Genomic DNA, 23,211 nt, shown 5'->3' on the forward strand with positions numbered 1-23,211 from the left:
AGTCTCCCCTCCACCTTCTCTACAACGTTCTCCCAGTTTTTCATTAAAAACGACTCGTCACCTAAAAACACCCCCAGGTACTTCAACCCTCCCGTTTTCCAGGTGAGCCCCCCCGGCAGAGTTAAGTGGTCTGACAGTTTATTACCCACCATCAGGGCTTCACTTTTACCCCAGTTGGCTTTTGCAGATGACATTTTGTGAAAAAAGTCCACATTCTGTTTTAAAATATCAATATCTGCCTGTTTGTTGGTTAAAACCATGATGTCATCTGCATAAGCCGTGACTTTAAAAGTGGAGGGACAGCCTGGGAAGGACACACCTGAGAGCTCTCTCCTGAGCTTGTGAAGCAGAGGCTCAATGGAGAGAGAATACAGCATGCCCGACAGCGAGCAGCCCTGCCTGACCCCCCTCTGGACATTAAAAGGTGCAGCCAGACCGCCATTGATTTTCAGTATACTCGCAATGTCACGGTACAGGACCTGTATCCTGGCTATGAACCCTGGGCTGAACCCAAACGCACTGAGCGTGTGCCACAGGTACTGGTGTTCAACCCGGTCGAAAGCCTTTTCCTGGTCTATAGAAATCAGACCAGTATCCTCAGCCAACGAGCCAGAGACCTCCACAACATGCCGAATCAGAGTGACGTTGTCACTGATGAGCCTGCCGGGCACACAGTAGGTCTGGTCGATGTGGACCACCTCACTCATCACGTCTCTCAGCCTGGACGCCAAAGCCTTGGACAGTATCTTATAGTCCCCACAGAGCAGGGACACAGGCCTCCAGTTCTTCAGCTCCTGTAAGTCTCCCTTTTTAGGCAGCAGGGTTATGATCGCCCTCCTGCAGCTCAGCGGGAGCAGCCCAGTCCTTAAACTGGCTTGAATGACCTCTAACAGGTCTTCACCAATCACGGCCCAGAAGGATTTATAAAAGTCAACCGGGAGACCATCTATCCCCGGCGCTTTACCATTCTGCAGGCTCATGGCAGCAGCGTACAGCTCATTCAGGGACAGTTCAGAGTCCAGCAGTGTGTTGGACTCCTCCGTCACCTGAGGTAGACCATCATAAAAACGACCAGCCAGCTCTGCGTCCTCCACAAACTCCTTCTGAAACAGCTCCTTGTAGAAGGAGGTGGTGTAGCTCCTGATCGCAGAGCTGTCTGTCACTGTGGATCCACTCTCAGAGCGCAGAGAGTGGATGATCTTCCTCTGACCGTTTCTTTTTTCCAGGCTGAAGAAGAACTGGGAGGGGGCGTCCATCTGAGAGGAGCTCATGAACCTGGACCGAACCAGAGCCCCCTGTGCTGTGATGCCCAGCAGGTTGGCTAGAGCAGCCTTTTTAGCTTTCAGGGCCTCAACGTGCCCCTGATCTCCTGTAGAATCTACCAGACTCTGGAGCTCTACCACCTCAGTCTCCAGGTCACTCAGACAGCGGGCCATGTGCTTGGTGACGTTGCGAGTATACTGTTGACAAAACTGTCTGACCTGGACTTTTCCAAAGTCCCACCAGCGCTGCACTGAGGGAAAAGCAGCCTTGCTGTTTCTGTGCGTCTTCCATAAATAAGTAAAAGCCTCTCTAAAACAACGATCCTTTAAAAGCCCAGTGTTAAAATGCCAGTATGCACTGGTCACCTTCACATTCTGGATAAAAAAGGAGCAGTGAACGAGACAGTGATCAGTAAAACCCACAGGAGAGATAAGACAGGACTTAAAGATGCTAAAATGATGTTTAAAACAGTAAAAGCGATCGAGTCTGGCCAGAGACAGCAGATTATCTCTGCAGTGGCTCCAGCTGTACTGCCTGCTGTCTCTGTTCACACCTCTCCACACATCTTTTAACTCATACGCCTCCACCAGACGCCTGAGCCTGGCCGCTGAGGCTGGGTGAGGCTCCAGGTGATTCCTATCTAAAACTGCATTTTCAGTGCAATTAAAATCCCCCCCCAGGAATAAAAACTCGTCAGCACAACTGTTAAGAACATCACCTAAAACATGTAAAAAACCCATCCTCTCAGAAGCTAAAACCGGAGCATAAACATTCACTAAAACCAGCTTCACATCTTCATATTGCACTTTAACCTTTAGGATATGGCCACACATGATCTCCTCCACGTCCACAGCAGAGGGGGTGAACCTCTGCGAGAACAGCACAGTGACCCCCCCGCTGTTAGACAACTTATGGCTGAGGATCACCTGCCCAGGCCACTCCTTCTTCCAGTCAGCCTCATTGTCACTGTCACTGTGAGTCTCCTGCACAAAGACTATGTCTAAGTGTTTAAAACCCATCAGTTTAAAAAGAGAGGCTCTCTTCACGTCACTTCTTGCTCCATTTATGTTTAAAGACCCAATTTTGATGTCAGCCATGGAGAGGAAGAGACTTAATAAACACACACACAGAGCCAGCACGAGGAGACAGATTCTGGGTTTAGTTATCATCTTCAGTCAGCTGGGCTTTGACTTTGGTCACCATTTTCTTGAGTCTGTACACCTCCTGCTCACTGAAAGCATCTTCTTCCTTTCTCAGACACACAACAGATTTAACAAACCCTCTGAGATCAGGGAAAAACTGATCTATTTTCACCCTCTGACCTTTAGTTTCCAGGAGAAACTTTTTAATCTTCTCCAGAGAGTAGCACACAATGGACTCCTCCTGTGAAGGAGTCCACTCACACTCCTCATCAGACAGATCCTCCTGCACCTTTTTAGCCTTAGAGCTGCTCTGCTCCTTATCAAGGTTCTTTCTCTTATTACTTTTGTTCAACAGTTCATCCTCACACATGCGTTCATCTATCTGAACATCACTCACAGCGCTGCAGCTCTCGACATTTTCTTTACACTTTTCCTTTTCTGTCTGTTTGGTTTTACCTGCTTCCACACTGCTCTGCACGATTTCTACATGTTTCACTGTCTTACCTTGATCCTGAGTCACATTCAGCTCTCCGTCCTCCATGTCCTCCGCTCCGTCCCGCACCTCCTCCGTAGTCCTAGACGAGCCGCGAAATCCCGACCCGACCGCGGGCCGAGCCGCACCGGACTCGTCCGGCCCAGCCGATGGCCCGGCCGACGGCTCAGCCGAAACGCCGCCCCTCGGCGGACCGGCGCCGTCCGGTGCACCCGCCGAACCGCCGCCCATTTACCACGCACCAGCTCCAGGACAAGCTCGAACCAGGTGTCCCTCCGCCCCGCAGCCAAAACACTTCATTGTTTCAGAAGTGGCGAACACGTTGTAGGCGAATCCATCCACTCTGAAACTGAACGTTAGGTTCAGGTCTTTGCTGCTATCTTTTAATAACATAAAAACCTGTCTACGGTGACAGACGACGTGCTTCAGCAGGGATGATTTGCAGCCCAGTAGAACCATCTTAATGGGAGACACGAGCTGCCCGTAGCGTGATAGCTCTTTAGCTAAGTCCTCGTTTCTGATGAACGGGGGGGCGTTAGAAATCATGACTTTTTTCGCCGGGTTTGATAACGGGAGGACGGGGGTGAATGTGCCGCGGATCACGACTCCTTCCTCCACTACCTGCTCTGCTTTAATCACCTGGTCTAAAAAGATGACTATGGCGCCGTTCATCCGGCATACTGCCGAGCTGCCGACACCCCTACCTGCAAACTCACCTGTCTTACCTGATCTCACCTGCTCATCTTTGTCTGGACGTTAACTGCTAGTTTGTTAGTTTATTAACTAGTTAACTAACTAGGCAGTTTATTTTCCTTCCATGTTACAGAGTGGTTAACAGAGAGCAGATCATTAATTAATTGATTCTTATAAATCTTGTTCATTAAAGTGGAGGAATAATAATGTGAAGCTGCAGTCACACCTGAGCGTTCACCTGAGCGTCCTTTATTTACAATGTAAGATGATTACTACTATGAAGAATAACAATAACTTTTGTTTGTGAAATCTGACTCAGCAGAAACTCACGCGCTGTCACGTGACTGTAGAACAGTTAGGCTGCTGCAGTTCTCAGATATTTACCTTTGTACATGTCACGTGTTTCTTCCACCTGTGCTGATTGAAGCATCCTAAACACACACAGTAACAACATGAAGATCAGAGAAGCAGCTCGTTCACTCTCATCCCGCAGCTCGTCACTGATCATCGACTGCACGTGCACTTTACCTGCTGTGTTCACACCTGAGATGCAATCTGACACGACCCCTCCGGATCTCTGTGATTTACCTGCTCAAGTGACACAGCGTGAAGCTCAGCGCGATCCGTCTCTGGCTTTCTGACGTCAGGTCCCTGCAGCGCGTGTCCAGGTGGTCCAGAGCTCGCGCCCAGCACTCTCCGTACCTGGGCTGGGCGGCGAGGCTCCGCACGCGCCGCAGCTCCATCCTCCCGCGCTCGGAGTCCGGACCGGAACCCGAGCAGAGTCCGAGCAGCGGCAGCAGCAGCGGCAGCAGCAGCACCGCGGACACCTGAGCCGCCATATTTACCTGTCTTCAGGTGAGAGTGCTCAGCCAATCAGAGGGCAGGACTTTCACCATTCAGAGGTCACAGAGAGGTCACCAGTCTGTGTTTTTAAAAGTCAGGCTGTGTTCCAAATGCTGTCCTACGTACTATATATTATACACTACATGCTACACACTGCGTTCGGCGGTGGTCTGTAGGATGGAGGAGCTCACGTTCATGTTGCAGAATGCTACGCCAGGCGGAAGTAAACAAAAACCGCCGCGTCTTTAGCTATAGCGCCCCCTCCTGCTGGAGTGCTGCTGCTGTTTGTTTTGGCTTTTTGCCTTTATTTGACAGGACAGAGTGGATGACATGCACCAAATGATCAGCAGACTGGGAGTCGAACCTGCGATAGATAGATCGATAAACCAGCGCCCCGGAATGCTGCTGCTTTTTTTTATTCATTTATTTATTTTTATTTATACAAATGCTGCATTACAGCCGTGAAGACATCAAATACAGAAAATAAATACCTACAACCATAGAAGGAGACAGACATAAAGGCCCCCCCCCCACAAAACAAACAAACAGAAAAATTGTTACAAACAAACAAACAAACAACATCTCCAGGGTTCACCAGTGAGGGTATACATACCTCAGTAACTGGGATACATATTAATACTTTCAAACACACAGTGTTTTTACAGTCTTTGATTGTAGCAGCATATTGCTGCACTTCCAGAACACAAAGATCAGCGTTTGTTTGCAATCAGTCCCTTTGTTCTTGTGAATATGGAATTTCCCGAGCAATAGGATTAGTTGTACAAAGAAAACTATATGATCATCCACATTTTCTTCTAAATACATGAAAATGTCCTTTTCCTGTAAAAGACTGACTTGTCCTGTTATTGTTCTTAGATAATGCTGTACATCAGTCCAGAATGTTCTGGAAAATAAGCAATGATAAAACAGATGATGAAGTGTTTCCTCTTCCTTCCCACAAAATGTACACATCAAATCAATATCAATATTAAATCTTGCTAGTTTTGTTTGTGTTGGATAAATCTGATGTAGTATCTGAAACCTCTTTAACTTTATTGTTTAAACCAAACTTCTCACCAACCGTCCACGCTCTCTGCCACTTCATTTCTCCATAGAATGAATTCTGATTGTCCTGAGGGTAAAGATATGGTTTGCATGCAGTTTCTAATATATTTATTTGAGCATCTTTTCTTTGTTATGTCGATTTCTATCAAAAGAACCAGCTGTAGGAAAAGCTCATGAGCTCCTGAGCTTCTGAGCAGCTGCAGTGCAGCCCTTGGTAGAGCGTCAAACACTACTGCAAACTCTGTGGGTGGACTGGAGACTGAAACGTGTTCATGAATTCTTGGTAAGAGAGCAGTTGTCCTCCAGCATTAACAAGTTGTTTAACATATATAATTCCATGACCAAACCACTTCCTGTAAAATAACGGTTTGTTTTTATAGAGAATATTCTCATTGTTCCAGATGGAGACATTAGTTGGTGAGAAATGATGCTTATAAATCAGTTTCCAGGCAAGTAATGCTTGTTTCTAAAAGTTTGACAGTTTTCTATTTTGTAGTTACACTTCAGTAAAAAATGGATTCCAGCGACAGCATTAAATACAAACGTAGGAGAAGTGTTCCAGATGCTATCGCTCTGCTTCATTAGATCTGCTCACCACTGCACTTTGAAAGCATTGTTCAGCATTTCTAAACTTAAAACCTCCATGCCTCCTTTACGTTTAGGGTTACGTACAATTTGTTTCTTTACATAGTGACATCTATTCCTCCAGATGAAGTTAAATACAGTCTTATCTAATGTTTTGTAAATTGCTGGGAGCATTAAAAGAGACAGGGACGCATATACAGATCTGGATACACCTTCAGCTTTAGACAGAGGAACTCACCACTCAGTGATAGGTCTCTCATCAACCACATATTGAACCTCTTGGCTATTTGTTGTGTTATTGGGTCAAAATTTAAACTGCAGCGATCATTTTCATTTTGATCAACAACCACACCTAACTTAGTGACAGTGTTCTTTACAGGAATACCATCCAGGTCCAACAAATCACTTCCTCTGATTGGCAATAGAACAGATTTATTTAAATTCATCCTTAGACCCGATACAGCTGAGAATTCATCAATACAGCTAATTGCTTTATTTACTTCATATTTATCCCTTAAAAATTGTTGTATCATCTGCTAATTGAGCCAATTTAAATTCTTTGTCTAAAGCGTTTATACCTTTTAAATGTTTTCTTATTATGTGCACAGCCGTGACCTGTGTAACCAACAGAAATAAAAACAGACTTAATGGACAGCCTGTCTACTTCCACGGTTTGTACAGAATCTGGGGGTGGTACCACATGTCCGTTTTACTGAGCTGTTACATCCTTCATATAACGTTTTACTGCTCAATAGTTCTAATCATGAACCGGTGACTGATTGTGTCAAATGCTTTACAGAAGTCAACAAACAAAATAAGGCTATCATCGGGTATATGACAATTATAATCAATCATATCTAGTATTAATCTTATGTTGTTAACTATGTTTCTTCCAGGCATAAATCCAGATTGCTGCTCGTCAATAATAATAATAACAATAATAATCATTTAGTCCAAGTTTAAACCTTTTTGAATATTTTTGCGTCATTATTCAGCAGACCGATTGTTCTGCAGTTCTCAACACTAAGTTTGTCTCTGTTTGGTTTAGGGATGAGTTTAATTAGACCTCGTTTCAGGGTTGGAGGTAACTCCTCTTTTTCTAAAGCTTCTTCAAACATTGCTGCTAAAAATGGAGCTAATATGTTGCTATAGTCTTTATAGAATTCTCCAATCAACCCGTCATTTCCAGGTGATTTATGGTCTGTCAAAGCTTTAAAGTTTGTACATCCTCTAAGCTAATTTTTTGATCACAGATTAACTTAAAGTTGTCATCCATTTTTTTAATACCTTCTAACCCTTTAAGAAACACAGCAGCGTTATCGTATCTAGTGAATCAGCTGTGTACAGTGTTTCATAGAGCTTGGCCACACGTTGTGAGATTTCCTTTTCGTTATCACATTTTACATCATTAACTCTGAGTTTGCCCAGAGACGACTGTTCATCATTTCTTTTTTCCAAGTTAAAAAAGTGTTCAGTGCATTTTTCACCTGGCTCGAGCCATCTTCTCCTCCACCTGACAAAAGCCCCCTCGGCCCTTTCTTCTTCTTGCGATTGTCAGATCTTTCATTTCTCCTACAGACACATTTGATTTATTGATAATCTTATGATTTCTGTGACCATTTGAGACTCTCTCTCTTTGTTTGTTCTAGAGATGGCAAGATTTCGAACTTCAAATTTCATTAACTCCCAGTATTTGCTCAAACTATTAAATAACTTTGCTTGTTTCCAGTGTTTATCTATCTTTTTTTGGCTTCAGTGTCTTGTTTAACTTCCAGTAATCTCTGTTAAAGTTCTGTTCCCTTACCCCCATATTAATTCTTATTGTTACAGTATTGTGATCTGTAAGAACTGTTGGTTCTATTATAACTGAATCTACTTTATCTTCCATATCTGATGAAATTAACCAGAAGTCTACGGGATTGAAGGGACCTATCTGTGCCTGTGTCTCCAGATATCAATCAAGCCTATCCTGCCACATATATTTTCCAACTCATTGGTCTGTTTTTCCTTGGGAGGCCACCTATCCATACTCTCATTCATCACTGTGTTAAAGTCCCCCCCCCCATAAGACCTTAACCGCAGGACAAGTTGTTGTTAACTGATTAAAGCCCCCGGAAACTCAGCTTGAAATAGCAAAACTGCATCTATGATATCAGAGCTGAGTGTGTCATAAAGCATCCACAAAAATCTGAGTGAAAATAAACGTTCAGAACCACTGGAAAATCAGCTCGTTTGGCTGTGCAGATCATTTCTCAGGACTGTGTAGGCGTGGCAGCTCCCGTGTTGATTGACACCTGCCGGGGACACCTGTCAGGGAAGTTAACAAAGTAAGAATGGCAAAAACTCCAGTTTGTATTAAAAGTCATTTCTAAAACGTGTAACATGCTTACAAGTGTGTACATAAGACTTTAAACTGCATAGTGAGAAGGATTTTGTGGATTTGGGTTTCCAGGGGCTTTAAGCTTCTTTTCTGTCGTTAGAAATAAGGTCATATTCGTTTTTTTATTATTGGATCACAGACATTTACAAGAATGAACTGCTGATGGTCAATCTCAGTAACCAAATGATCCATCTCCCTTCTGTATCTGTGAGCTGTTTAATTACACGGCCTGTAGACTTGCCGAGCAGAATAGCGACCCCTGCTGATCGTGATGAGAACATGAGAACCACAAATCTTTTCCCCACTGACTCCTCCAACATGATAAATCTGCATCTGAGATTCTTGAATAAAATAAAAATCTGCACATTTATTCTGGCAATATAGAAAGACACTCGCTTCAGCTCGTTCCTGATACCCCTGACGTTAACAGATCCAACAGAAATGGACATAAGACAAAAAAACAGAAACAAACAAAAGAACACAGAACAGAACCCCAAAAAGAGAACGCGATAAAAAAGCACTCAGAATCCTCTCTTAGGATATGAGCTGCTGTTGTATCTGCGACAGATCAGTGAGTCGACATCTCGGCTTGACTACCTAAATTTAAGACAAAAATACACAGAGACGTTACTTGCTCTTATTAAAACCAGCGCCCCGGAGTGCTGCTGCTGTCCGTCATTTCAGCTGCGGCTGTGACGTTCCAGCGCTTTGCATTGTGGGATACAGTAGGCGAGGTAGACTGGTCCGATGCATACTGGAGATTTTCTCAGAATCAGTACGACATCCGGGTATTTTTGGCGTACTGCACATTTAGCTTTTACTTAGCACACTACAGACTACATTTAAACGACATCAGGACGTCCTGCTAGGATAGTACAGCATTTAGAACACAGCAGCAGGCTGCAGACTGACACAGGAAACTGTTTCACTTTAGTTAAATATGCCCCCCCTAGTCATGTGACAGACAGACAGACAGACAGACAGGCAGATCAATATTATACACAAACGATGACAGTTTGTGTGAACATCAAAGTTTCTGTTTTAAATCTTTTCTTCATTAAAAACACAAAAGTAAAAGTTCACAGATCTTCAGCACAAACAGAACTTATCCCTCTGGTCCTGCAGGGACAGCCAGCAGGTGGCAGCAGTGCATCATGGGATAACATAAGCCTCTCCTCATTTATGTTTGTACCTCCTCGAGTCCTTTCCTCGACTCCTCTCCTCACATCTTAGTCTCTCCCACCAGAGATGCGAATGGAGGAGGCATGAGGAGAGAGGAGTTGGGGAGTCGAGGAGTCGAGGCGACAGATGTCAAAGTGTAACTGTACCCACAGGTGTGACCAGAACTCCGCCCACTGCACAATTTTGAAAAATGCTCAAATCGGGCAAGGGGCTGAGCGGGGGGTGGGGGAGTGTGTCTGGCAGCTCAGTGACGTCCCCTCCCCTGGCCAGAGAAAAATGGAGAGCGACACAGAGTCACAGGGCACATGGGCCACAGAGGGCTCTTTGAGGGTTCGGGTTAGAGTCCCCTGAAGAGCACAGTGGTGGAGGACCGTGGTGGTCCCGAGTTCGAGCCGTTGGCTCCAGCACACTAATGCCTGAAGCCGGAGCCTTCAGAGCTGAGCCACCCATGTGTGCATGCACCGACCGCGCGTGCATTGACAGGTGTTAGCATTCTTCATTCGGTCGCCTCTACGTCACCGTCGGCTGGCAAGGCCCAGGGCTGATTCAGAACAGTAGATGGCGTGTTGAGACAGTCTAACCCATGAAATGCAGACTTGTATACATTTGCTAAGAATTGTCAACATTAACACCAGCACTGACGTGTTTCATCGCAGTACAGCATTATCATTTAGATTACAGCTCAACACACACGTTTAAGTGTGCAGTTACTCTTTAACAACATGAGACATCCCCGCTTCAGAGCCGTCATTTAAAAGCGACGTCAATTAAATGTGACACACACGCAACCAAGAGGAACATTTATTACAATCCTCAAACATATCTACCTGTGCCACCGACAGTGGTGCCCACAGATATTAATACACTGTCCAGTGTCCAAATACGCACACATGGACAATACAGCCGTGTGATCCAGCAGCAACAAGAAGTAAATAAACATTTACAACAGACCTTTGATGGTCAGCACACAGATCTTACCATTCAAACATTCAACACGTCAACAACAGGCTTAAGCTAGGCCAGGCCTGCAGCAGGCCTTATAATGTAGGACACAGTTTGTCTGCTGGTTTTAATGAAGAAATAGCAACATGTGGACGTGCTGTTTAACTGCTCGTTTATATGTATATTAAAAAAAGACAACATTTTATTTAATTAATTAATGGTTAACTGGTTGCAGTGCACATCCCTACAACTTATGGAAACAAAAGCAACACTTACATTTGTGTCGTCCTGCTCCCGCCGTGGTTTCTATACTCCAGCTGTGTTTCACGCCTCTTTTTATGTCACGGGTGCCGAAAAGATTTCCGCAAAAGATAAAGAGGTGTATCCTCGCTCATAGCTCCTCCAGCAAGACTCCTCGATCCTCGAGATGCATTTTATCAATTGAGATATCCTTCAAGACGGCGTGCTGAGATCGCTTTGCGGGTCACAGGCAGGAGGAGGCGAGGAGGCGAGGAGACGAGGAGGCACAAAATAGAGAAATGAGAAAGGCCTATAGACGGTATAAAAAGATGGCCGACATGGCAGCTCCCTAAAGTGAAGCCAAACCCTCTCTGTCGCCCCCTGCTGACTGGCTGCAGTATAGCTCATAAAGCCCGCCTCCTCCATGTTAACAGATGGGACATGAGTCAAACTATAAAATCAAAATACACGTCGAATACATTTTTCTCAAACATGGTTTCTGTCATTATAGTTAGTTCTTATCATGCTGATTTATGTCACAGTGTTCATTTTTCTGACAAGTTTACTTTTAATTAGTAATTTTATGCTGTTAAAAGGGGGTGTGGCCTCATGATTGACAGCTCTGTGGACAAATGGGGCTCCTGCAGCGTTCTGTTCCCGAGTAGCAGAGTAGAGGAGGAACGGCGAGAGGAGACGTAACTAACACTAACACTACAGTCATTGAACTTTCCATCAGCGTGAATATCTGCTTCAGACCGACACAAGAAGCTGTTCTGCTGTTAAACACGCCGCCGTGCGTAAGTTTGAGTTTTGGTTAGCAGAAGTGGCTACGGCGGCTCCACCCACCGATCTCTGCTGCGCAGACTCCGAAAAGATAAACCAGTCTGCTCCCAGCCTCACCTGTGTGACACCTGCTGACCTGCAAACAGTCACACAGAGACCCCAGTTCACAAAAACATGTTGGTCAGAGGACAGAGCCAGGCTGTTTACAAATGTTGTGCTAAGCTAAGCTAACAAGCTGCTCACAGTAGCTTTATAATTACACATGAACAGGTGCCTCTCACAGGTAGAGAAGTAATGTTGAACTGTTCCTTTAAGATGAAGTCTAATCGCCTCTTTATCAAAGACACATTCCCCAGGCTGACCTCTGACCCCCACACACATCAGGCTCTCGGTCAGGCCAATACAACCGGTCCTCCTCTGCTACCATACTGTTGTTTACCAGTGTTTAAACACCGTCACTGATGTTTCCTGTGAACTCGATAAAAACTACACAATCAGAGTTTAACACAAGTTATAAAAAACATCTTTTTGTTTTTAAAAATCAAATCAAATCAAATTTTATTTGTATAGCTCCAAATCATAACCAGAGTTATCTCGAGACACTTTACAGACAGAGCAGGTCTAGACCGACTCTTTGTTCTGTTATTTAAAGAGAGGCCCAACATGAATCACCATGAGCAGCACTTAGCAACATTCGGCACATTGGCAGAAAAACTTCCTTTTGCAAAAATCATTTAAATCATCTTGAGCAAGAAGTCACTGACACCCCAAATATGTCAAAACGGTGTCCAGTGTATGTGTGTCCAGTGTGTGTGTGTGTGTGTGTGTGTGTGTGTGTGTGTGTGTGTGCGCACAGTCAGACACAGACACACAGATCAGGGGACAACAAACGCTTTTAGTTAGAAAGAAAAATAAGAAACAGGTAAAAACTAGTTTGTCTACAGCGACAGTGTACTGGAGTTTCACTGATTCCAACCAGAGTAAAAGCAGAATATTCATCCTCAATATTAGCAACTATGAAGTCACCACACACATCACTACTAAGTCTAGAAACACAACATGGCTTGGCTGACATGGTGGCTTCTGGCAAGACGCACAATATTATAGGCACTAAACTCTGGAACATGCAATATGGTGGCTGGTTACTGTATTTGTGCGGGGCGAGTCCTGGAGTCCGATCAGAGGGACGTTTGATTCTGCAGCTGCACCTCACAGCAGCATGCTAACAGGTTAGCTGCTCTGAGCAGACTGGGCGGCAGGCGGAGCATCACGTACGCAGAGAGGAAGCCTCAGTCTCAAGTGGAGATGACTACATCACCTGTATAACATCACAACAGGTGGGAGGAATTTAATGAGCGAGGCACATTTATTTCATCCAGCATGAAGACATTCACTTATTGGATTATTTTCTGGTCGAGGTTTCAAAAACTTATTTAACCACAAACACTGCTGAAGAGTCCAGGACGCTAACGTTTATCCACTGAGAGAGTGTCAACATTCAGACTGTCTGCAGGTTCAGAGCTGGTTCATGGAGGAGCTAACAGTGGAGCTAACAAAGGAGCTAACAGAGGAGCTAATGAAGGAGCTAACAGAGGAGCTAACAGAGGAGCTACCAGTGGAGCTAATGAACTAGCTAACAGTGGAGCTAACAAAGGAGCTAACAGAGGAGCTAATGAAGGAGCTAACAGAGGAGCTAACAAAGGAGCTAACAGAGGAGCTAGCAGTGGAGCTAACAGCGGAGCTAACAAAGGAGCTAACAGAGGAGCTAATGAAGGCGCTAACAGAGGAGCTAACAGTGGAGCTAACAGAGGAGCTAGCAGTGGAGCTAACAGAGGAGCTAATGAAGGAGCTAAAAGAGGAGCTAACAGAGGAGCTAGCAGTGGAGCTAACAGAGGAGCTAATGAAGGAGCTAACAGAGGAGCTAACAAAGGAGCTAGCAGTGGAGCTAACAGTGGAGCTAGCAGTGGAGCTAATGAAGAAGCTAACAGAGGAGCTAACAAAGGATCTAACAGTGGAGCTAACAGAGGAGCTAACAGTGGAGCTAATGAACGAGCTAACAGTGGAGCTAACAAAGGAGCTAACAGTGGAGCTAATGAACGAGCTAATAGTGGAGCTAACAAAGGAGCTAACAGTGGAGCTAACAGAGGAGCTTACAGAGGAGCTAACAGTGGAGCTAACAGAAGAGCTATTGAAGGAGCTAACAGAGGAGCTAACAGTGGAGCTAATGAAGAAGCTAACAGTGGAGCTAACAAAGGAGCTAACAGTGGAGCTAACAGAGGAGCTTACAGAGGAGCTAACAAAGGAGCTAACAGTGGAGCTAATGAACGAGCTAACAGTGGAGCTAACAAAGGAGCTAACAGTGGAGCTAATGAACGAGCTAACAGTGGAGCTAACAAAGGAGCTAACAGTGGAGCTAACAGAGGAGCTTACAGAGGAGCTAACAGTGGAGCTAACAGAAGAGCTATTGAAGGAGCTAACAGAGGAGCTAACAGTGGAGCTAATGAAGGAACTAAAATGAGCTAACAGAGGAGCTTACAGAGGAGCTAATGAAGAAGCTAACAGAGGAGCTAACAAAGGAGCTAACAGTGGAGCTAACAGAGGAGCTAACAGTGGAGCTAACAGTGGAGCTAACAAAGGAGCTAACAGTGGAGTTAACAGTGGAGCTAACAGTGGAGTTAACAGAGGAGCTAACAGTGGAGCTAACAGTGGAGCTAACAGAGGAGCTAACAGAGGGTCCTGGTTCCTGCAGTAACAGTCTGCTTCAAGTTTAACATGAAACTGAAGATGAGCAGCCATGGTAGAAAAAAAGATTTGCTTCTGTTATTTAAAAATGCTACAAGAAGCCTGAAGGAGAGAAGTAAACTACGACTCCCACGGTGCATTTCACTAACAAACAGCCAATCACAGATTGGCTTAAAGATTACACTGATTTAATGTGCAGATTGAATTGTTGTTGTTGGTATGGGGGCTGATGAACAGGCTTCTGAGTTTAATATTTATTCATTTTAATTATTTAATTTAATTTAAATTATTTAACGACTTCATTGTGAGTGTTTTCTTGGTTCCAGGAGGAGCCCTCAGTAATCATGGCAGGTCTCGTTGGTAAAAGTGTTGACAGGACGCCTCAAACTCTACAACAACCTCCAGGCTGAGAAGTAAAACCAACACTGAACTGACAACACCTGCAGTTCCTCTGGTGTCCACTTGAGGCTGCCTCCAGCAGTGAGTCAGTCCCCATAGAGCCCCATGTTAAACTTTACAGCAGAAATAAACATGTTTACAGCCTGGTACAAAAAACAGTTTGGGTCTCTATAGCTCATTTCTCTCTTCATGACAACTGTACGGGGAGAATCTTTATACAGCTCACCTGTTTACATTATATTAAGGCTTAAAGTGATGCATCATTAGGGGCGTGGCCTCTTTAAAGGTTTGCGGTGTTGGTGTGTCTGTTCCTCAGCTCTTATCAAAAGTGTAGTATTATTTCAAATATGTTAGCACTTATTAGCAGATATCAGTGTCTGTGCTCACCGTACCTGGCTTGTTAGCTAATCTGGATAACTAGCCAGCTAATGAATAAGCCTCGAGCACAGTGACGTCACAGCGGCTACAATCATTACTTATATACTATATATGCTCAGAATGCAAATAGGTCAGTTATTGGCCTAATCACTGAAGGTTGTGAATAATGTAAACTATCCCAGGGCAGAGAAAATCAGTTTTTATATGCATGACGTCCTAACATACAGAAACACTACTGAGCAGCAAAATGCAGCATGGAGGTAAACCTGGACGCGAAAAAACGTTATGCTCTCAGTGAGCAACTCCTGGTTCTTCTTATACATTCACATTACCACAGGATGTACCTGCCTGTTAGACTTGTCTTAAATAGTTATTCAGTTAGACCAACGAAATGCTAATATTCATAAAGCGGGCCAAACAGGTAATCTATCTTCTAAACTCAAATAATGAATTTTATCGCTTTAACTAAACCGAACTGCGACAGTTTCACAACGTTAACACGTTTTTTCTGCTATGAAAGTGTAGATACAAGGACTGCCATCTTCAGAGGCACTTATTTAGGACTCACCCCTGTGGGTGGTATAACAGGGTCGGAACAAATGACCAATGTGGTCTGATGGGTTGGAGTTGCGCTTTTCATTCCACAAATATAAAGCTGTTCTTTTCCAGCTCCGTATTTTATATTATCGCTAACAGCGCAATGTGTCGCCTTCAGGTTGAGTTACACTTTGTTCTGTTTCTCCTTCATGCTCTCAAATCTGAACCCACAGACTCAAAGTTAGTTTTCTGCTTACTGAACAGTTTTGTGTTGCTGTCTCCAGCACTTGTAACTCCACATGAGGCTGAACCGAACTTCGACCAGGTTTCTGCAGAGCGTCTTCCCTCACGTCGCCAACAAGGCCAACAGTCAACCCAGCAAGGGCGACCTCTGCGTATGTGCTGCTCCGGTTGAAGGCCTGCAGGGTGTCCGAGCGACATGCAGGCGGTTGATTGTACAAACTGGAGGAGTGCAAACTGTTCCAGACATTCAACACGAAGACACAAAAAATGACTCCATTTCCCACTCTTTCATTGAGACTACAAACTAAAATAAAGCTACTGTAAAAGTGGGTTTGGTTTGATATTAAAAGCGCTTCCTTTGGAAACAAAAAGACGATCAGAATAAACAGATGAAGGTCGGTGTGGAAGAATCTCTAACATGGAAGAACAACCTTCAAATGATGGGTTTAACAACCACTTTAGAATGAGAAGTCTGTGTAGAGTCAAGACTTCAAAACTCATACATCAGATTGGCTACCTCTAGGGGGCAGTCTGAGAGAGGATGGGAAACATTTCCACCCCCCCCCACCCCCGTGTTTAATGTGGGCTTAATGGAAAATGGGGAGGATAACAAAGCATGAGATTTCTAAGAAACCAGTTTAAGGTGCAAACCGCCGCCCCACATCACCTCCGAGGCTTTCAGTTAAGGACTAGTTTCAGTAAGGGACTGTCAGTTTGAGTGAGAGACCGTCAGTGAAGAGAAGGGCTTTAAATAAGGGACCGTCAGTCAGCAGCACAACAATAATAAGGGACCGTCAGTCAATAATATCAGAGTTTAAAGCTGTAACAGAGACAAAACAATAAACTATCAAAATACCAAATAAAAAAGGAGGTTATATTCTGGAAGCAACGTTTCGTTCAGAGTAATGTGTTGTTAAGCGTTGGTTTTTAGTTCCAAACTACTCCCCCCCCCCACGGAGACTAGCGGGACACAACAGCTGCCTTTTGATTATATATACACACACACTTGTTTATCGGTTTTTCCTTTTTGTTTGTTTTTCCTAGAAAAAGACACCATCCTGTCTCGTCTCTAGCGGTCCTTCTGTTCCACGTTGGTTCCCATATCCAGAACTTTACAGTCTTCAGACAGAATCTGACAGAGGAGAAGCTGCAACAGTCCGACCACCTCTGTGTACCTATCCTTCAGTCTGAAAACTGTAAACTCATTGAACCTCCATGCACAGCCCAGTCACGCTCCTCTTCCACCTGGTGCTGACCCAGTCCATCAATCTACCGATCAGTCAGCCTGTTCATCATTCTGACCAATCAGCTTACTCGTTCGCTGACGACAGTCCTTGATTCAACGGTTTCCTCTCGGCTGGGGCAGGGGACAGCAGACTGGGGGACGATGTCTCTGAGCTCCCTGCCCTCGCCTGCTGCCTCTGGCTCTGCCCGGAGCCTAGCCCTACCCTCTGTCCCGGCTACTCCTGGAGGTCCGGGAGGCATGGACCTCGAGGTGCTGTTTGACCCTCTCTCACCTCCTACAACCTCTCTGCTTTCTGATGCCAGGACCTGCTCCCCTCTTCCCTCCGCCCTGACGCCTTCCACACCGACTTCTCGACTGGGCAGCAGGCTCCCTCGACCAGGCCGTGTCGTGCTCAGATCTTGGGGCTGCTCGCTCTGGTTCTGCAGAGCAGGGACTAGGCTGGTCCTCGTTAGGCTGGGTGATGGTTGGTGGGATGAAAGGTGTTGCACATGGGGCCTGGTGAGCTGAGGGGATTGTATGGGTTGGGAGCGCGGCTGTGTTTGAATCCGCTGGAAGTGTGGTTGTGCTTGGGACTGGGGTGGTCTAGGCTGGGAGGGAGACTGTCTGGGTTGTGGTCTGTATTGAGTCTGGGGTTGTTGTTGCAGAAGGTGTCTTGTCTGCTGTTGGGGCTGGGCTTGGTGCCTAGGTTGAAGGTGTGGTTGAGGCTGTGGGGGGGTCCGGGACTGGGATGGAGTTTGGGCTGGGGTTCTGGGCTGCATTTGAGGCTGAAGTTGGGCTTGGATTCTGGCTTGGGGTTGAGTCTGAAGTTGGGTTCTGGACTGGGGTTGAGGTTGAAGTGACTGCCGGGTCTGGGGTTGAGATAGTTTGAGCTGTGATTGGGGTTGGGATGGGAGTCTGTGCTGGGTCAGGGGGTGGAGTGTTGTAGGGGACTGGGTTTGAAGTTGTGGATGCCTTGTTTGGGGGAAATGAACATGCAGGATTGATGGGGACTGAGGAGGGTGCGGCTGAGGTGGAGCATGCTGAGCCTGAAGCTGGGTTCGGTGCTGGGCTGAGGAGTGGACCGGCTGTGACTGGGCTTTTTGGGAGGACGACAGGGGCTGACTCTGGGTTTGGGACTGGGGTTGTTGGGGCCGTGGCTGGGGCAAGACATGCCTGGTAGGAGTGGGCTGGGGTGCTGGGTATCGAGACTTGGCTTGGGTAAGAGTGGGGGATTGGGTCCGAGGATGCTGCAGGACACGCGATTGGGGTTGGGGAAGGTGGCGCTGTTGAGGGGGAGGATGCCGGGGTTCGGGAGGGGACTGAGTTGCAGACTTTGACTGTGGTCTGGGAGGAGCTTGCTGTGTGTGCTGGGAGTGTTGGGGACTGAGCTGAGGCGCAGTCTGGGGCTCGGCTTCGGGTTTGGACTGGTTGGAGGGTTCTGGGGGTCTGGAGGATGGAGGAGGAAGAGGCTGATCCTCTGTGGAGGCAGAGAAATGTTGGTGGCGATGATGATGATGGTGGTGGTGGTGATGATGGTGGTGCTTGTGAGGTGGTCGGTCCTTCCTTTTGTGTCTTTTTGATGGGCTAATGCTACTGCTGCTGCTGCTACTCCTTCCTCCTCCCTCTCCTCCCTTATCACCTACATCTTCATCTGCTTCCTCTCTTCCTCCCCCATCTCCTGCTGCTAGTCCTGTTTTCTCCTTGTGCTTCCTCCCTTTATGTGTCTTGTGTCCGTGTGATTGGCCTTCATCTGAAGCAGTGGACTCCTTCTGTGTTTGTGATTGGCTCTGCTCAGAGGGGGCAGGCTGAGACTCTGAGGTAGGAGCCCCTTCCCCTTTATCTCCCTCCCCCTCTGCAGTGACCCTTCTTTCAATCTCAGTTGTCGAAGCAGTGGGAGTCTGAACCCTCTCCCTCTCTTCTACTGTCTCTCTTGTTTTGCGTTTTTTGATTGGCAGGGCTGTTTCCTGGACGACAGGTTTGGTGGAAGACTCCTTGGCTGCTCTTCGTTTGGCCTCAGCAGCTAAAATGGCTGCTGCAGTGTAGCTCCCAGCTGTTGAGCTACCAGAGGTTGATGCTGAGGAGGTGGATGCTGTGGCAACAGATGATGCTGCTGAGGCCGCGGTTGGTTTCCTGCCCCGTTTCTTGGGGGCGGTCTGTGGTGGCGCTGGAAGTTCCAGTTCAGATTTCCTCTTCCTACCGGGACGGGACTTGGGCACAAGGGCAGGAGACACCACCTGCAGGAATTACCACATTGACAAGTTGAATTAACGTCAATATTGTTACTTTGTTTTGTAAATACTTCAGATACAATATCCCCTACCCAGAGGAGCAATCACTGATGCATGTAAGGTCACGACTTAGAGATTAAACCTACATCAAACCTACCGCTTAGATTCAACACAGAGTCATACCTTTAGGGCTGGTATCATACAGACACAGCTGTCTGCAAACTAATTGATGAGGACATCCTCCCCTTCTTCTGTTCAAAACTCTCCCATTTCAACCAGCTGACAGTTTGTATCTGACTTAACCAGCTGACTTCGCTTCAAGCTGATTGGCTGTTGAAACAGGTGACATGTCCCATGTTCTAATGAGCCGCTGGAGACTTGACAGTCTGAGCCACATGCTTTTCATCAGCCAGTCAAACTAAGACAAAAAGGTCCTAACCACTGCAACATTTATCTGAAACGTTTTTGTCTCATTTTATCTTTAGCTCTACCTTTGAGGCAGTGGAGGTGGTGCCAGTGGAGGACTCTGCCTTGCCGAAGGGCATCTTGACCAGCAGTTTTCCCGGAGTTTTCTCTACAACACGCTTCATGGCCACACCCTCTGTAGCTTGCCGCATCTTCCCACTGCCTACACAGACACAAAGAAACATGTACAAGCAAAACTGAAGCAAACGCATTTAAGAGCTCTGCTGACTGTTAAGTTTGATTTGATAACTTCAGGTGAAGTTTTTGTGGAAGAACCGTAATACCTTTGGGCCGCCCACGGCCTCGCCCTGATGGTTTAACCACCTTTGGTTTCTTTGGTGGACGTTTCTCGCGGCGAGAGGGGCTTCCACGTCCAGTGACAGTGAAATCAAAATCATTGGGGTCAGTAGTCGTGTCGCCGACCTTCTGGAAGTAAGCGATGAGTTCCACCTTGGAACGAAAAGCCTTTCCCTCCGAGCTGAACAGTAAAATAAAATCAGTTATCTCTTATACAATGGAAAACCTGACACAGCCTCAGCGGTGGGTGTGGCTTACTTGATCAGGTAGACATCAAACTTCCCTGCCGAGCGTCCAGACTTCCTCTGTTTGAGTTTACGTGTCCAACCTTCAGGCAGTGACGGGTCGTCGTACAGCGGCCCACGGTCTCGGATGATGGAGCGCCGCTGCCTGGGAGAACCTGCAGAATCACTGCCGGCCGCCGACTCTGACCCCGGCTCCTCGGAGGGGCCGGCCACCGGCTCTGACTCCTGCAGGGAGGAAGCATCATGAAACCAGCTTCACATACTGAACATTTGGCCATTTTGGTTTGGTAGATGATTAAACTCCTGTCCTGGCTGAGCTTGGAAACACCTGCCTTTACCTGTGTCTGTGGCTCCGCCCCCGTGTGTGGCTGTAGCGCGGCTGGTTGGGGAGTGGCAGTGGATTCAGCTCCCCGGTCAGCATGGCGGCGCTCTCTGCGGGCCTTCTTGGCCTTACTGTGGGACCTGTCTCTCTCTCTGGCAGGGCGCTGAGGGCCGACAGGTCCCTCCTCGCCCTCTTGACCCTCATCCCTGAGGGAAAGAGATGACATCATACCTGTTAATGTTATATTACTGATGACCAACTGAAGGCAAGGAAAGATGTGCAGGAGAAGATATCACTGGAGATGTTCTTGTGTCCAGTGGTGACATCAGCCCGACGTGCAAATAATGCCAGTGTTTGTGAACAGTCATGTGATCTTTGATTTCAGATTGACATTCACATTGTTTCTTTTTAAAACAGTTTTATATTAAACTTTACGGTAAAAACCGTCGTCACACTTTCGTCCTGTCAAAGATCAGAAATCCCTACGTTGTGGTCAGCTGTCTGAGACCGTCGCTCTCTACAGAGGAGACAGTGACTGACCTGAGAGCCCTGCATGGAGGCGGGACTTCTGCCCTACTTCCTGTGTGGACTCTGAGAACGACATTGTGTGAGAATTACTTGAAATTCCTTGAGTTTATTAGCTGAATGAGTTAAAAATGGTGTCCATGAACACACCACAGGAAGTGTTTACACCAACCTCTGCTCTGAGCCACATGAACATAACTTCAACTAAACTACAGGTGACAAATCACTGACTCTGCACAGGTTTAAACTGATCCCCAGGTTTGACTTCCTGTCAGAGGATCAGTGAGGCTGCTGTGACTTCACACTTCAGTGACACTCTGACGATTTCAGCAGCCGGTCTGATCCAGCTGGTTGTAAACAGGAAGTGATGTTTGAACACCACAAACAGCTGATGCTCTCCTTTACTGCCTCCTGATCTGTTTAGTGATGTGTTTTAATCTGATTTATTATCTGTAGCTCGTTTTCTGTCGTATGTTCTGTGAGCTCTGCTTGTTTTCATTATTGACTCATCTCTCCGTCTACAAACTGAAGTTAGTGATTCACAAATGTCACTGACTTTACTGTTTCCCCAAACTATTATTACTATTCTATGATCCTATCAATGATATCAGCTGCTTGTATATTTGTTCAGTTAATGTATTATTAAAATGTTAATCAATTACCATGCAAAAACAATATTATTACATTAAGTATTCTTTAATAAAAATGTTCAAACACTTGATAATGATGATCAATACCTAACGAATGATGAAAATAATCATTCATTACAGGGTTAGTCAGTGCTTTATCTTAGTCACCTGTGTGTAAACATGGTCAACATATGTATAAGATAAATAATATTTAAGAGAGATAAATGTTTATAAGTGACTCCACACTGAAAAACACAAACAGGAAGTGAAGCAGCTGTTTTGTTTTCCAAACAGGACGAACGTGTCGAATTATTTTACTTCATTCAAATAAATTACAAAGTGTTCAAACTGTGACAGATTCATGGGATCCAAATCATCTACAGGTAAATGACACAAAGGTAACGGTTAGCACCTGAGCAGCTCCTCAGACTCTCCTGACTCTTACAGGCTGAATGTGTTCAACTGTTTCACTGCAGGTAAACACAACAGGTACACGTCACTGTGAGCAGCAGCCCGTTTGTGTTCTGGTTTGTGATGTCGGGGCCTCGACCCTCAGGTTGGGACCCCTGAATGTGATCGTTTGTGTGTGTGATGATGCTGCAGGTGAAGGTGAGAACGGGAACAGGAAGTGAGCTGTTCCTACCTCCCCAACACACACACACACACACACACACACAGCATCCTGAACAAACAGTCAAAGGTCCGATTAGCAGCTGCCTGGCTCAGCAGCACTGAGGCAGCTTCCTGCAAATTAGAGTAGCAGCCTGTTAAGCTAGCCGACAGGGGGAGGGTGGGGGTGTGGGCCATATGTGCGTGTGTGAAGGGGGGTTAACCCGGGTTATACAGCAGCAGTCAAAACAGTTTTTCCCCCTCACAGATGAAAACACACTCTCAGTGTTTGCTAAGAGCTAGCAGCCTGTTAGCTAGCTTCCTGTCTGACGGAGGCGGGTGGACACAGCGCCGGTGACCGGGGCTGAGGTGTTTGTGACGGACACACCGGCCTGACTTCCCGGGGAGTTGTATAGAAGTCAGAGCGGCCCGGCAACGCGCGGAGAGCGGGCTAGGCTAAAGCTGTCTCCCCGCTCCGGCTACAGCAGCAGCTAAAGTACACACTTAGCAGTAAGTTGGTGACGTATTCCCGCTAACCCCGCTCCGCGGAGACAGGCCGGGATAAAAATCAACGCACTTTTACTTCAATAAAACACACGACAGAAAATGTTCGGTGGCGGTCGGAGGCGGCGGCAGCGGCGGCGCTTTATGGAGGATAAAATGTAAAAACCCCACTTACAGTCTCTCCTCTCCGCTCTCCACGGCGGCCATTTTTATTTAAATAAATAATTTTATATTAAAAAAAGCCTCCAAACA

The 23,211-nt window shown here is 46.2% G+C and overlaps 2 protein-coding genes across 2 annotated transcripts in view; both read right to left on the minus strand.

Annotated features, from left to right (window-relative positions):
* LOC138608183 (uncharacterized) overlaps window positions 1-4,430 on the minus strand; it is a 7,645-nt gene extending 3,215 nt beyond the window's left edge. The window contains exon 1 of the mRNA XM_069680703.1: window positions 4,180-4,430. Within this exon, the coding sequence (XP_069536804.1) occupies window positions 4,180-4,430 (251 nt within the window). The remainder of the gene's footprint in view (window positions 1-4,179) is intronic.
* An 8,056-nt stretch (window positions 4,431-12,486) lies between these two features.
* On the minus strand, window positions 12,487-23,211 carry mecp2 (methyl CpG binding protein 2). Its single transcript, XM_069680723.1, has 7 exons — window positions 23,135-23,211; window positions 20,709-20,898; window positions 20,384-20,595; window positions 20,113-20,306; window positions 19,855-19,991; window positions 15,925-19,369; window positions 12,487-12,929 (listed from the first exon to the last, which is right to left on the minus strand). The coding sequence occupies exons 1-6, from the start codon at window positions 23,164-23,166 to the stop codon at window positions 17,216-17,218; spliced, it is 2,919 nt and encodes a 972-aa protein (XP_069536824.1). The 5' UTR covers window positions 23,167-23,211; the 3' UTR covers window positions 12,487-12,929; window positions 15,925-17,215.

The sequence above is a fragment of the Semicossyphus pulcher genome, unplaced genomic scaffold (genome assembly GCF_022749685.1).
Source record: "Semicossyphus pulcher isolate SPU_LCO1_2020_fin unplaced genomic scaffold, fSemPul1.0.p SCAF_40, whole genome shotgun sequence".
NCBI lineage: Eukaryota > Metazoa > Chordata > Actinopteri > Labriformes > Labridae > Semicossyphus > Semicossyphus pulcher.

Excerpts from the sequence above, each read along its gene's own strand:
- mecp2 (XM_069680723.1), bottom strand. The coding sequence starts at position 23,166 with ATGGCCGCCGTGGAGAGCGGAGAGGAGAGACT. Across the intron at positions 20,596-20,708 it reads GGGCGGAGCCACAGACACAG|GAGTCAGAGCCGGTGGCCGG; the intron begins GTAAAGGCAGGT and ends TCCTCCCTGCAG. Across the intron at positions 19,992-20,112 it reads AGGCCGTGGGCGGCCCAAAG|GCAGTGGGAAGATGCGGCAA; the intron begins GTATTACGGTTC and ends GTGTCTGTGTAG.